Raw genomic sequence first — 17,286 nt, 5'->3', positions numbered from 1 at the left:
GTTTAAATATACCACCGAAAAAAGGTTTAAATATACCACCGAAAAAAGGTAAAGAAACTCTTACAGTTACGTAAAATATATCATTGAAGGGAGGTAAAATATACCAACTAAAACAGGTAAAATATACCACTGAAGAAACAGGTAAAATATACCACTGGGGAAATAGGTAAAATATGTCATTGAAAAAATGTGAACTATGTCACTGAAGAAAAGAAAACATGTCACAAAGGAAAGGTAAAATATGTCACTGATAAAGATACAAATGATGCCACTACAGAAAGGTTATCTATGCCATTGAAGAAAGGTACAATATTATTTGAATTCATCGAAAGGAACACATTTAGAGCATCACAATGATAGTTTAAAATTGACGAGTAACAGTTGTAATGGTAGACACCCCTGCATCAGATATAAATTTAAATGGTATAAAATAAGAAAACTATAGCCAGGCACAACGTAGCATGAGGCTTAAAATGAACAGCAATACATATGTTTGCTGTCTGATGACTCATTTTTAATTATTTGCCATATTTTTACTAGAAGTTGAAAAATGTATATTTCCTTTTAATTTAGCATATTATGTCTGTTGAAAAATTCATGTAGCCAAAGTTGGATCCGCTACCGGTCGCTCCTGTGGCGTAATTTTTGCCGTTTGTTTATGTACTAAAACATTTTTTTGTTTAACGCTGAAAATGTCAAAGGAAATCAATGAAACTAAATATCATGGTCAGGAAGAAGCAAACATACTACCGGTATCTATAGATTGTAACATTGTCAAAGGATGGGAAAAGAGCTGAGAAATTCAGCAAAATGAGACTAAAGGAAAATGAAATACACGAGCGTTGAAACTTAATGAAAGTAAGGCTCCATCGCCAATCTTAACAGAATCTAAATATAAAATACAAAATCTAATTTTTAAATCTAAAATAATTATGATTCTTCATCAATAAGTTAAACCAATTCATCCAAAAAGACAAGTATACTTGAACTAATATTCTAAATGTTCAATAAAGTATAACAACAATCTGTGTTAAAAACCAAAAATGTTTCAAGCAATGACATACAGATGCCATTTAACAAGGAATGGGCTAATAATTTTTTTACCTTCTATATGCTATGCCAAATTTCTAAACTAACAAGAAACCTTACTCATGAATAAACTCATCATAGAAACCAGGATTAAATTTGGTATTTACGCCTGACGCGCATTTCGTCTACAAAAGACTCATAAGCGACGCTCGAATCCAAAATAGTTATCAAAAGTACCAGGATTATAATTTTAAACACCAGACGCGCGTTAAAAACGTTAAACAGGTTAATAAAGTACGAAGTTGAAGAGCATTCAGTACCAAAATTCCTAAACGTTTTGCCAAATACAAATAAGGTAATCTATTCCTGAGGTAGAAAAGCCTTTGTATTTCAAAAATTTAAAAGTTTTGTAAATAGTTAATTCATAAATATGACCATATCAATGATAATTCATGTCAGCACAGCACAGAAGTGCTGACAACTTGACTGGTGATACCATTTGAGAATTTAAAATCGACCAGCAGTGGCATCGACCCAGTGGTTGTTAATAAACTCATTATAGATACCAGGTTTCAATTTTGTATTACACCATACGCGTTTTTCGTCTAGAAAAGACTCATCAGTGAAACTCGAATCCAAAAAAGTTCGAAAGGTAAACAAAGTACGAGGTTGAAGAGCATAGAGGACAAAATCCGTAAAAGTTTTTGCCAATGCCAAATACAAACTATTCCTGAGATAGCAAAGCTTTAGTATTTCAAACATTTAAAAGTGTTGTAAACAGTTAATTTTTAAATTTGACCATATCAATGATAACTCATGTCAGCATAGAAATGCTGTGCTGAACTAGACTGGTGATACCTTAGAGAAATTAAAACTACACGAGCAGTGGCATCGACCCAGTGGTTGTAAATAACCTCATAGTTACCAGGATTGAATTTTGTATTTAAAAAGTAATACACAAAAGCAACGATTTTAAACTTGAACTTCATTTTGTTATCAATAACAACAATGATTTATATAGTCAATATATCAATCTTTGGCGACAGCATTTAAAAATATAAGAGCATTGATTGAACAGACATAAGTAATTGCACGAAAACAACATACAATGCAGTTTTTCAGTCAATCAATCATCATAACTTATTGACAGCGAAGGTCAAAATCATCAATATCTAACTTGTCAATGAGTTCCATTTTTTCGTAAGTAACAACACATCAAAATTTTAAAAGCACTGGCCAAGTGTTCCATAATAAATTGCACAGAAACGACAAAAAGTACCATTTTCAAAATTACCAAGAACCTTTACTCCTGCACGGTAAAAGTGCATATCGTCTATTCTATATACAACTTGACCTCAGTTTTGTTCTCAATAACATCATAGTTTCATTTTCTAATATATCAAAGACCACACTACCTGAACAATATATGTAAACATCATCAACATCGAGTTGGGCCTCCATTTTTTCATAGTAACAATATTTTAAGATTTGAAAAACATTGGTTCATAAGTTCTTGCACAGAAACTGTTGACAACCACCCGCCGCCTACCGTACTTCACCAAATTGATAATTGTTTTCTCTCTCTCGGAAAACCAAAATGTGGTAAAGACATGCATGAAAAAAAGAAAACCAAAATAACGTATTATCTACTTTAAAAAGATTGTTACATATTTGGCTTTGAGTGTAAATCCTGAACATTAAGAAAGTGGGTTTTTTTTTCATTTATTTTACGAGTATTTACACGTCTGGTGATTTAGTAGACAAAGGCATTGATTTAGTAATAGAAAGTTCAAATAGTGATGTGTTTATTACCATTAAATGAGTGAATTAAATGATTGGGAAAAAAGAAAGAAATCAAAGCAACCAAGTTGCTATTTTAAACATTTTATACAATTTGAAAATTCTATGTCTATATTAAAAAACGTTTGATTTGTATGTTGCATAACATTTGCACTTTATTTATCGTGTCTGTGTTGTTATTTACGGCATTGGTCATTACTTTTATCATACATTTAACGGCATTGCAGTTCCCATAAACTCTTTTTGCATTAGACGAATTTAACTATCTTTGAAGTCACTTTTAAGATATATTCTTTAATATTTGTTAAAACCATTGTCAGTGAGCACATCATTATCAAATAATTTAAATGCGCATCGTAGGAAGCAACAAGAGTATATTATTATTGGATACTATAATTGTCCTTTAGTGCACGCAAAGATTTATGATGATTTCATAAAGAAAAAGCAAGCCAGCTATTTTTTCTTTGATTGCATGTCATTCCATTGATTTGGCGTCAGAAATTCCCCAACCATTTTTTTTTGTAGAAAAAAGTTTAATTCTACTGTTTAACGTGGACGGATGTGCTAAGGCTTGATGTACCAACATGTTATAAGTAGTTTCTACCTTTCTCAGGGCCAACAGAAATAAAAGATAATCTTGAAAGTTCATTTGAACCCTTTCGATTGACAATTGACAATCACATCTCCTTATTTTATATAGAATGCTTTGTAATTTATGATCCCTCGAATTGATTTTAGATTACTGATACAATGTAAATATCTTTAATTATGATGACCATTAACTGTTGACATCTTTGTCCTTTTGTTTTAATGAATAGTTTTAATAGCAATCATATCACATCTCCTTATCTAGATATAGGAAGATGTGGTGTGAGTGCCAATGAGACAACTCTCCATCCAAATAACAATTTAAAAATTAAACCATTATAGGTTAAAGTACGGCCTTCAACACGGAGCCTTGGCTCACACCGAACAACAAGCTATAAAGGGCCCCAAAATTACTAGTGTAAAACCATTCAAACGGGAAAACCAACGGTCTAATCTATATAAACAAAACGAGAAACGAGAAACACGTATATGTTACATAAACAAACGACAACTACTGTACATCAGATTCCTGACTTAGGACAGGTGCAAACATTTGCAGCGGGATTAAACGTTTTAATGGATCCAAACCTTCTCCCTTTTTCTGAAACAATAGCATAACATCACAACATAGAAAAACATACGATAAAATATCAATTGGCAGACTTAACTCAATCAAAAAACGTATGATTACACAATGAACGAATAAATTTGATCTGCGATATCTGAATACAAATGCACAGTTAATTAAATATTAGAGAGAAACATTCATGACCAAAAAGTGGGTGTTGCTGTTAGCGGTGGATGGCTCTATACCATTATTTTTCATAAAGATAAAAGATTAAATTATTTTTAGAAATAATTCTTATTTCAATGGGTTAGAATAACGGTCACTTGACCTTTTCCGCTGAGTGGTGCTGTTTTACTGCGTTTATGTGTATAAATATACGTCTGGTCGGTATGGTGATCTTATTTCTGGGGATCTGCTTAGATTTGTAAATATACGTCTAGTCGGTATTGGGATATGAGTTCTGGTATTGGGAGAGTGTCCTATTCTTTGGAAATACAAGATTTTTTTAGATTGTAAAAACTTGGATGGTCGGTCGGTAACAATAGTGAAGAAATGTAGATGCCCATACCAAACATTATAAGTAATTGTTGCTTAGTCTTTACTTTTCTGTTTTGTGCACTGTGGTTTTCCTGTTTGACTTTTTCTTCTTTGTAGGCATAACCTTGTCAGTTTATATTCGACTAATGAGTTTGAATATCACTTTGCTGTCGTTTGCCTCTCTTTTATTGCAATCTTCACCTCACACCTTCGAAATCCACATAGCTTTCTAATAAAGTAAAGTGAAAAGAAACTATACTGACAACTTTTACCAAATCAAAAATTTCCATGATAAATCTTTTTGAATTATATATAATAAAAATCCATATCGATCGCAAAAAGGGTATTTTCTAAGTAATCAACTGAGTACTTTATTTAAATTTAGTCTTAAATTGCCAAATTAGTATACCATTTGTATAAATTGTCAGAATGTTACAGAAGGAAGGTGGGTACTGCTTTCACTTTTTTGCACTTTTGTTCTTTTATATGCCATTATTGTCTATGGTACTCTTGAAACGTAAATTGTCATATAAAAATAACTATTGAAAATAGACAATTCAACTTGAAACGAGAATGAACAAACACATTTTATATTACCCAGGCCTCTACAACACCTAACGTTTCTATTGTTAAAACATTGAAAACAGAAATACGAATTACAATGTTTGAACTTATGTTTACTATTTTCTTCATGTCAAACATTCTACGACTCCCTATAGTATAATCAGAAAGTTTGTTCAAACGGAAACTAAAAATAGCTGCACGATTTCTGAAAAATAGTTTATGACATTCATTGATTCATCAAATAAATACAATCATTTATATCAACAATTAATAAATTAAACCGTCCTATTAATTGCAATACAATTTAATGTGTATTTTGAAATGAATATTATTGTAATGATTTCCCTTCATACCATCAAACCATTAATCGTACAACGCCAAAAATAATTTTAGTTTAATATCCATTTTTTTGTTGCTATTATTGTCTTTCGTTGAGTATTCGTCTCTCCCTTTATTGTCTCAATTGATGAAAGAGCAATGCGTAAAAAAGCACTAGAAAAAATTAATCTGGAAATTTCATTTAATTTGTTTAAATGGTGTATTATAGACGCACAACATATTGTGATTTACGATGTGGGTAGCAATCAAATACCATCAGTTAGATAAGTGTACACTATAACCAAAAGAAAAACAACGAAACGACAAATAATCAGTCGTCAAAACACTTTAAAACCCACAGATCAAGCATCACACATGTACTCCGATTAGCTCAGGAAAGGTCAGCATTGCATACTCACGGTTTACTGGTGACATTTGCCATGTCGATTTGTTATATCGTGTGATAAAACATCATTCTGCAGCTGGATTGGTTATATGACCTTCGTAGAACTATTAAATTCATAAACCGTCAGTACATGTATCTAACCATAAACTTGACCAATGTTGGAAATGATTTGAAACGAAAACAAAGGTATTTACGCAAGGAACAGAAAAAACTGTTACGGTTGGAGGAAAAAACTACACAGACGTATAAAACAAAAATAATAACAAAAACCCTGAAAAATTAAAATTGCAACTTCTGTGATAAGTTTGGTAATGTCACGATCACGGAAAAGAGAGAAGGAATGTGACTATACGACAACTAGTTTAAGCCGACATATCTCCACCATATCGCAGGTTCCTTTAAAAGAATGTATTCTCGTTTCTCGTTTTTTTATATAGATAAGACCGTTGGTTTTCCTGTTTGAATTGTTTAACACTAGTATTTTTGGGGCCCTTTATAGCTTGCTGTTCGGTGTGAGCCAAGGCTCCGTGTTGAAGACGTTGATCTATAATGGTTTACTTTTATAAATTTTGACCTGGATGCAGAGTTGTCTCATTGGTACTCATGCCACATTTTCTCATATCTATTAGTATAAAAAAATATGTCGATTTAAGACGATAGAGATATAGATTCTTAATTTGAATAGGCTTAGTAATTGTATGTCAATTTTATATTGCTTAACGTCCAGTGGCAACCTTTTCATGCATATTCAAGATAGAAATATCCTACATTGCAAATAAGCTTAATAGTTATAAGTCAACTTTACATTGGTGAATGTACAGTGACAGATATTTCATGCATACTACAACAATTAAATAGACAAATATGAGTTAGATAATTACTTATTTGTCTTTTAGAAGTAGACTATCTACTTGTCCGATGTTCTGTGTGGGAAAAAGTCATATGTCTATGTCCTTTTATCTTTAATAGATAATTGCCAATAATACACATCTCTTTATTTTTCATTTATTTGTCTGAGCAATAAGCCAGTATGTATTTCATTGTGTGATAATACCAAATGGTGTATATGGCACGTCACGTTTCTGAATATTAATTGCAAAGTTGTCAAAGGAAAAAAACATTATTAAAAGTATACTATATCTAATAAAATATGACAAATTCAGTGGGGTGGGTGATATAAATATCGAAATACCAAGTTTGCAAAAAACACAAGGAGACAAAGGAAAACATTGCTTATCGAACAACAAAAGTCAACAAAAGAAGATTAAACAATTTACACAAGAGGGAACAAACTCACTAAGAGAAGACAATATAGCGATAAAAAGACAACCGTATCAATAATAACTTAACAACCTCACCAAGAGAAAACAACTTATTGCAGTATAATGTTTATCCTTAATAAGACATATATTGTGTTCGTACTTCTGATCATTTAATTTGTGAAGTTTTATACTAGCTTCACAGCCAATGAGTTCATTTTAAGGTCTGGCGTAACAAATTATAAGCCTGGTACCTTCGAAACCTAATTATATCTCAATAAAAAATAGTCAAATTTGAACGACCTAACATAGAGTAATTATTTTCGTATATTTCAAATGTGTTTAGTTTGCAGTTTTTCAGTAAACTAAAAGGAGACGAAATCAATTATCAAGGATTGTAGACAGAAAGCATGTCGTGACAGTATAAGTTTTAGTAAATAACAACCTTTTGTTCAAATATATGATCGTCATTTTTGAAATTGTATATACGTCTCTTGACTTCATGTTAAGAATTGCAACAATTTATAGAAATGTTAACGACATTTGTACACATTGTCCTTTTATGAATAACGACCTCACATTTTACTTTGACACATCATCATGCATAAACCCTCGTTCTTTCCCTGGGGCTAAAATGTCTGTAATTACTTAAACACAAGCTTAATTACATAATTTTTATGAGTTTCTGAGGTTTTTTTTGTAAACAGTTTACAACAAAATCATTACAAATTGAGAGCAAAAGGTTTAGTATCCTATAAAAATATCACATTTCAACACAGCTTACATAACAAATATTTAGCTGCAGAGAAAAGAAATTGAGCTGAAGTACCGTCGAAGTGATAAATAGTTGAAACCTATTATAAATAAACTCATCATAGATACCAGGACTAAATTTAGTATACCCCAGACGCGCGTTTCGTCCACAAAAGACTCATCAGTGAGTCAAAAGTTAAAAAGGCCAAATAAAGTACGCAGTTGATGAGCATTGAGGACCTAAAAGGTCTGCCAAATACAGCTAAGGTAAACTATGCTTGAGGTAGAAGATACTCTGTTAACTTAATGTGTAAATTTACAGTACGTTTAATATGTATCAAAAAAGATAAGTTTAATTCTCAATCATTAACATACGTCTGATTTATTCTTTAAACCAAGTAACATAGTCATCGTTGTGAAATAGCTGCAATTCTGTTTTCATTCAGTTCAAATATACATTCATTTAGTTTGATCAGCTGTCGCCAAATACACCGATCAGTTGATACTGTTATTAAGTCACAAAATAAATGATTTCATTGAATAATCATATTTCATAATCAAAGTATATCGATAATAAACCAGACATCTGGTTATAAGATCACAGTTTAGCATCGACTACATGAACGAACCTCTATTTTACTCAGTACAGTTTGGATTGATTGTATCAATATAATTAATGTGTATAACCTGTTGCAGCACAGTACATAGATGCGTTTACCGATTATCATGCAACTTCGTTTGTTGTTATCTGTGTATCAAAAAGCATAAAAAAAATCACGAGCAGGAGACAATGACCCGTCGCCCTACTTGATTTCTAGGTTAAGTGAACCTCAAAATCTGGATCAAACCTTTTGACTCAAAACTTATTAAATAGGTTTAATATGATGTAAACCCTTGAATATATATACCAAAGTTGACGTGAGCCACACACTCAAAGTAAATTAACTTATCATAGATTCCAGGACTAAATTTAGTATATACCCCAGAAGCGCGTGTCGTCTACAAAAGACTCATCAGTGACGCACGAATCCAAAAAAGTTTAAAAGGCCAAATAAAGTACGAAGTTGAAGAGCATTGAAATAAATTCATAAAAGTATGGCCAAATACAGCTAAGGTAATCTATGCCTGAGGTAGAAAAGCCTTAGTATTTCAAAAATTCAAAAATTTGTAAACAGTAAATTTATAAATATAACCATATCAATGACAATTCATGTCAGCAAAAAAAGTGCTGACTACTGGGCTTGTGATACCCTCGGGGAAATAAATCTCCACCAGCAGTGGCATCGACCCAGTGGTTGTAAATTAACTCATCATAGATACCAGGACTAAATTTAGTAGAATAAGCTACCTTACCCTTTAACTTTACCACGAAACATTTCAGAGACAAGGATGACATTTACACTGAGGTCAAATACTGACCAATGTTTAGAAAACTGTTTAACACATGATTGATATGTTGTTAAAGCTGTCTGACAATAAAATGGAATAAAGTTATAATTTTGCTGATAGAAAAAAATAAGAACAAAAATCCTACTTGTAAAACACTAAAAGTTATAGGTTAAGACAGTATCCACGTTACAGAAAACAATACCATTGTACAGAGGCTTTGAATTTTCTTGAGATTGTCAGAAATAAAGGCAACAGTAGTATATCGCTATTCAAAATTCATAAATCGATAGAGAGAAAACAAATCCAGGTTACAAACTAGAAATGAGGGAAACGTATCGAAATCAAAATGTAACGAAAAATTCTCCATATTTAAAAGAAATTAAGCAGCAAGCATATCTTAAGGTCTTCAGGGACTTATTTTCGTCTTTCTATAATCTCAGTTCATCTGTGAGGATGACATTGTTGTCTGGAATAACGTCCATCAGTTTTTAAGTTATGATCTAAAGTTTTGTTAGACAAACCTAAATCAGAGGGAGTTGCAACTTTCGTTTTATATATACGGTGAGAAATTCATTAAACAAAAAAAGGGTAAAAAAAAAGTACATTGCGTGTCATTTTAATCATGATGGTAGCAGTGGTAACCGGACTTACGCTGCCGGTTGCATTTTGTGCACGACACGTGTCTCTTCTCAATTTTTATCTTGTTTGTTCAAGTCAAAAAATTAGGAAAGTCATATACATATAACATTTAAAAGCATCAAAACCACTGAAAAGGCTGATTAAAGCAATCAAACTCATCTCTGGTCAACTTATCTTGAAGGACTCAGTTAACAAAGCCATCATAAAAACTGCCTCTTCCTTAAACATCGTAGATAACCGCGAATGAATTGAAGAGTCGAACAGTCAAACCTGTCTAAGGTCACCTTCACTTGATGGAACTAAGATTACAAATCCTTAATGCATACTTCATCTACCCAAAACATCGTAGATAACAGCGACTGAATTAAATCGACGCTACAGAACAAATGTTCCCGGTGTCTACTGGTTAACCAAGTTAAACAAGAAACTTTAGACATTTTTGCATCCAGTAAATGTCCAATTACAAATATTTATGTTTTGACGAATGCTCTATAGAAAGTTAAATAAAACCTCAAATCGCAACAAAGAATATGTTAATATCTGTTGACACTGTTTCTGGATTTTGAGTTAGCTCCAAGCCTTTATCATTTGTTCATTGACTGCCAGTTGCCTCAGTTGACAATTATAATGTCTATTATTTGTACGTATTGCCGAATATTTTGTATCAAATTCAACTTTTCTTAATGATTTTGTCTTTCGATAGATTTGTGTGTATATTTATTGTGAAAAATATTAATAAAAGTTAAACTGTAGACTAATTATATATGCTTCAGGTATCATTTGGAACAGTTAATAGTTCTTTTGTTGTGCTGTTTTAAAAACAATGCAATTTGTTTTTGACGTTACACACTATCGTGTCTTAATGACGTTGCTGTTTGAAATCTTTAAATCGCTGTCTCCTTTTTATTAGGAATATGTATATGTTTGACTTTAAGATGCACTATAAATAATTGCAAATACTTAGATGTATTTTCATCAGAATAAGTAAATCAATGTAACAACTTATTTAACACAATGATTCATTAATGTATATTTTAAAATTGCAATGCCATTAAATCAAAAACGTTGTAGATATAACTTCCCATTTCGGTTTAAATTCGTTGTGGAAGCCACGCAAGTATTAACCTGAACACATGTCTGATTTCTTATATAAAAATAGTAATGAACTGCGAATTTATAATTTTTTTGGTTCATAAACAAATGATCGACGTGAAATTCATAATGAGTCGAACGCTTAGTGGGACTTTAATCCTTTTCGAGCCTTAATATTTTGAAATTCAAAAGATTGTCTATACCAAAAATAACGACAATGGAACGATATCTCCTTTCCTATCGTTTATTTTCTTTTCCTTTATGATGATATCCCATGGTCACTTTCCATGGTGTTCACATATTTTAATAGATGTAAGATGTCTACAATATAACGCATTTGTAAATTTGAATCTTTTAAATGAACATTTATTTTCTTTTGTCTTGGGCAAGTTATTCTTTTCAAACTTTTCAAAAAGGAATATACTATCGGACATGATAGGTTGTTTAACTCAAAAGAAAGTCGTTGTAACATATGAACGTTTCCTCTTACTTTCAGTACATACCATTCCTTTAATATGAAATTTTATGGCGATGGTTGTCTGAAAGTCAGTTGATACCATGGTACATATTTTTTTATGTTAATACTCGTCTGGTTCCTTTTAAACTTCCTCAACATTTACATATACGCAAACAATGATCGGAAAAACAGCTGAATGATTTGCAGCTTTGATTTTCCACCGATGTTCGATTAGAGATTTATTTTTATTTTTTATTTTAATTTTACTTGTGTGATTCTGGTCAATAAGTTATTTCCCCTCTTTTTTACAAAACGCCTCTGATAGATGAATTGCAGATCTTAGTAGAGATCTACAACTGCTTGATTTGTTAGTGTATACTTTGAATATATAAATTTAATTAAAAAACTTACCTTTCCTGCATATATAATCCCCGGGAGAAAATAATACTGGTTTAAGACGCAACACTAATTCACATAAAAATCCTGATTCAGTATTTTGGAAGATCTCTACTCTTTTTAATGTATCCAAATGAACATGAATTGCTATTTCCGCTTTGAGCTTATCCGGAAGTAAACTGAGCGTTTTTTCTTCGTCAGTCGATTTATTACAATACCACAAATAATCGAACCATTTGATGACTCGATCCTGTAGTCTCATTGGTACCCGTCTTAGTGACATGTAAGTTTTTACTCCGTCGAGTTTAGCTGAAAAACAAAAAGAAAATGGTAAATAGAAGCTATATAATTGACAACTGGCTTTATCATTGTATACTAGATACTGAATCATGCAACAAATAACTCTACCTTTGGTACAGCCGTATATCATCAAAAATGTACACAGGGGTTTAACAAAAAAAAACCCATTGTTTTCAAAACTTTAATGTCTATTGGATTTTTTTCCTTTCTCTCGTTTTATTCATATCAATAAGGGTAAACAAAAAGAAAAGGAAATATAACAAAAAAAAAACTCACAAAAATATTGAACTGCGAGGAAAATTCAAAAAAGAAACTCCCTAATCAAATGGCAAAATCAAAAGCCCGATCACATCAAACAAAGGCATGACAACTGTAATATTCCTGACTTGGTAACAGTGAGGAAAAAGGGGGATTACAACTAAAAAAGATCTAACAACATCATGCAAATGACAAAAAAAAAACCGACAAATAGACAAACAAGCTCACAAAACACGTAATAAAAGCTCGGTCAATATAAACCCAATCCAAATACTGGGGTTAAACTGAGGTGATTGGTGTAAGCAGTTCCTTCCTTTATTGACATCAGTTGTTTTAATCATTGCAGGTAAGCAATCGGAGAAACAACTCGTTCGGTGATGTCATAGTCAACGGAGGTTGGGATTGGTATCACGACAAGTGGAACCTAATCTTGTAATCTATTATACAAATGCATTGCATCTGTAACATTTTGTCATAATAATAACTTCAAATCTACATGTAGATCCCATGCAGTTTCCACATATGAGATCTCATTTCTCAATGAATAAATAGTACGTCTTAAAGGTTTCTCTAAATTATTCAATTAGGATTTAAAACCGGAAGTATATTTCCTGATTCGCCAACCCTCAGTATTGCAATACTTTGCCGTTGATATATATAAAGAGAGTTAACGTTCTTACATCGAAGAATAAGTTTTTAAACTAAATTTTAAGATCAAGCGTGACTTGTCGTCGTGTTTTGAATATAATTAGTAATACAACTGTCAATCACCAGTTCCATGGTCAAAGCTTGTCAAATCAATTTGCTTATCAATTCAAAGACTTTTCATATCTATTATTAATAACTATTCCTGTCAAATATGAAGTCTTCAAATCAATATTTTGATAGTTTTCCAATACTTATTTTAAAGGGCTAGACTATCGCCACGTTATGGCCGACATCATAATTACCTTTGACTTCACGAATAACTCTTATTTATAATAGTTTATTCAAATTTAAAAAATGACTATGCAGATAATATAGACAACATCAGTTGTATAGTTTCTTCTAATAATTCATCTATGTCAACTTGAGTTCGATTATAAGCAGAAGCTCCTTCAAAATATGATTTATTGGCATGCTTGAGACTTTCCTGTCGCATTTTCCATGCAAAGATAAAACTGCATACGTTTCCCTAGATCATGTTTTTTCCAGTAAAGGCAACAGTATAGTTATGTGCGTTTACCATATGATGTTCGTAATTTTTGTTTAAATTTCTTACTCTGATCAAGATAACTAGTTCAGTAAAATGTATTGTAATATACCATAATATACAGGGTCAAAAAGGTCAGTAACAGTTATAATGTTTTTTTTCGTTCCGAATTCTAACATATTCTAAAGACAAAATAACTGCATATAATATCATTTAATTTTTAAACAAAGAAATGCGGAAACTGGTAGAGGAAAAAATAATTGTGCATGGTGATATTAACAACCATAGTACTGAATATCGGATGACCGCAAGTTTTGTGGATGGTCACAAGCACTTGTCTAAAAAAAACAATCTTATCTCTATACCTAAAAGAGGGGCGAAAGAAACCAAAGGAACAGTCAAATTGATAAATCGAATATAAACTGATAACGCCATGGCTAAAAATGAAAAAGACAATCAGACAAATAATAGTACACAAGAAAGTATATAGAAATTGAGGTTAATTGTTGTTTTATGTGCGTGGATGACGAATAAATGGCAGGAAATTCAGCATCTCCGTAATAATTATTATATTGTAGTGATAGTCGTATGAAAGTTCAAAATTATCACTGTAAAAGGGCATAGCTCGTGTCACAAATCCTTTGCTTGTGCACATCATATAGCGTTTTTCGAATGAAATCATTTCAAATTTATTAGATGGTATTTTTTGTTAGTATGTTCCATGCTCATAGGTAAATAGTCCTACTTAAAGCAGTTTTTATATTTTTTGTCACACTTTGAACTGAAGGAATTTATCTATTTTATAGTAAAACAACATTTATGGTCACACATTGAGCATATGTTTTACATAAATGCCTTGATGTTTCATTCTAAATAAATAAAGTACGACTTTTATTTGACTTGAACAAACACTATCACACTAATAACCTTTTTGTATTGTTCATTACTTCTCATTGAAGGACGCAATGTCCATAACTAATTAAATCAACCAGAAATAGGTAAATAGCCCTCCTTTCATTATACTTTGTTCATTACAAGGCGCCTTTAGACCATGCTTGATTTCAAGCATACTACGTTTTCTTTTCTTTTTTTCTAAAACAGTAATAACAACAGTTTTGAAAGAAGAAAAGAAACCATAAACGAAAAGACAAACCAAAAATATTACGATATATCAATTCAAGCATATATGTGTTTGTTAATTATGTGTTTGACTTTTATACTCAGCTGGTTTTGCAAGTTCATCAAACTTATTGGATAGGATTATTGGAACTGTTGGAATGCTTTGTTTTGCTTTCGTTCAACTTTTCATAAATTTCTGTACCTCTTTATCCTGCCTTGCCCTGGCGAGTTTCATTGCTTGTTATTTGTTTCCGCCGACAATTTTTAAGTTTCAAAACAATGGCATTGTCATTTAAATAAGAAATTCGTTATACAGGATCTCCCTATGTTTATTACAATTTTATTCGTTTTTGCATCAATTTGAACAAATAAATGCTTAGATTTGTAAAGGAGAATCGAATTCTTTATTTAAATTTAATAAAACTGTAAAGCCTTTATGTTTCCCGATAAAATATGATGTTTTCAAGGCACATGTCCATTGTTTAAAAAATATATACTTTATTTTATATCCTGACTATTATTTCTATAATAGCTGGCGATAATTTGACACTGATATCATAGTAAATATATGCATACATGTATACATAAAAGATCTATTCAAAAGTTGGAACACAAGATAAAACCATTTAACATAGATCGGTTAACCCAGCACCTCCAGTTATTGCATATTGTGTAACTTATAAGTTGGTACGGTAATTAAAGTGAAAACAGTTTTCTCTTATCATCTAGATTTTATTCATTGTCATATAATAATATAAATTCTTGCTATAAAAATGAAATTTTCGAAAAAATTAAAAATCAAACAATCTTAGAAATAATGCCATACAACAGATGAATGGGTTTTTCCTAAAGGACACAAGGAGGTCACCTACGAAAATTCGTAGAAAGTAACCTTAAATGTACAAACAAAACTTCAACTACGCCTTGCATGAAAGCGTATTAATGATTTCCACGAGAATTGATTATCAGATTAAATTTAATTTCTTAAAGTACAATGCAACAAAAAATTTCACATAAAAACATGTAAGTTATATTATTTCTGACAAGTATTGACTTTGTGTTTTATCATACTGAAGATGGCTTCCATTTTATGGCAGAAGACATGCTAATTATACATAAATCTTAACAGTATCCATTTACATTTCACATCCCTAATGTAGACACTCACACAGGCAATTGGATGGATGTCATTTTCGAAGTAATTCTTGGCGCCAAATGTCCCTATATTTTATTAATTACTAATAAATCTACACTTTTTCTAGAAATGAAAATAGATAAGGTCATTTTATTGATTTTGTACGTGTATTTAATTTCATAACATCAGCATTATTTTACATTAATTTAAATATAAATGTAACCTTATATTTAATGTTTTTTTCAAACATCAATTTTGCATGTTAAAAGTAGGATTTATTATGTATTTTAGACATAGATTTAAAGCAATTAGATGTTTTGAATTACCAAGGGTCTTTTAAGACATTCAACAGATAACAAAATATTGAAAAGGAGAATAGGTAGAGCCATCGAGAACTCTTGGAAGGTCAGCAGTTAATTATCCGCATATGGTCCCCGCCTAGTTGTTATTTTTACAGTGAATAATTTTACTATTTTCAATACATGAGAGATTGCATCGAGCACCTCCCAAACATTGCTGCCTACATTCTACTTTGATATTTTGCAATATCAGTCAAAAGTTAAATCAAATTTATTCAAATATCAGAGAAAAATTTACATGTTATCACTATGTGTTTTGAAACGTAAAATTTACTAATTGTATTTCAATGTTCGCAATTCTTTTGTGCATAATTATTCAAAACCATCAAAATTCAATTATGTCCTGTTCAAATGACAAAAACGTAGATGTTCATCAAGAGAATGTTTATAATTAATGCTTTATCTACATAATCATGCAGTTGATGTAAAACTGATGCACTTTTATAGCAGTGGTAAATTTTCCACATGGTAAACCAACTGCTTGAGTTTTGAATGCCGTGTATAATTTACATACAAGTACAAGTATAAACTTAAGTCTGGTTATTAAGACAAAAATAATTAATGGGGGAAATCTAACTTATACTTTGCTGTACCCTTTTTAAAGCTGAACATAAATAAATGAATTCGGAGGATATGTCAATTGGTAAGCAAGCCAGTAAATAAATAAAATATCAATGCCGTTGATTTATCAATATAAGGTCACCAATAACAGACTTGAAATAAAACTATAACTTGAAACCGTATAGCAAGTTCTAAATACTAGTTAGTAGCCCCCAGTCTCTAAACACTCTGAAGAAATACTGCCAATATCTACACCAACTTCAAAGAATAATTATTTATAAAAATTAAAAATGAAAAAACATAGTATGACAAAAAAAGAGAGCTAAAAGTAAAACATTTGTTTAAAACACGACAAAGAAAGGTATAACATTTACTGATATTACAGCCAGTTCAGAGTACTGAAATTGTTCGCATAGATTTCGTTGGTTTTCTGAGAGCGAAAAAGGGAGATTTGTGCAGACTTACAACTTGTTTTAAATCACGACAAAGTGTACCTGTACGAATTCGAACTATCTGGGCCATGCGTTTTCGTTGTTTTTGTCTATGTTATACGGATAATAGAGTAAT

The 17,286-nt window shown here is 31.3% G+C and overlaps 1 protein-coding gene across 1 annotated transcript in view; it reads right to left on the bottom strand.

The window, feature by feature from the left end:
* LOC134712419 (cyclic nucleotide-gated channel rod photoreceptor subunit alpha-like) overlaps positions 1–17,286 on the bottom strand; it is a 109,672-nt gene that overhangs the window by 30,730 nt on the left and 61,656 nt on the right. Inside the window, exon 3 of the mRNA XM_063573946.1 lies at positions 11,811–12,104. Within this exon, the coding sequence (XP_063430016.1) occupies positions 11,811–12,104 (294 nt within the window). The remainder of the gene's footprint in view (positions 1–11,810; positions 12,105–17,286) is intronic.

This window comes from Mytilus trossulus, chromosome 3 (genome assembly GCF_036588685.1).
Source record: "Mytilus trossulus isolate FHL-02 chromosome 3, PNRI_Mtr1.1.1.hap1, whole genome shotgun sequence".
Taxonomy (NCBI): Eukaryota; Metazoa; Mollusca; class Bivalvia; order Mytilida; family Mytilidae; genus Mytilus; species Mytilus trossulus.
Note: the sequence above shows the minus strand (reverse complement) of the source record. Positions and strands in the feature narration are given on the sequence as shown.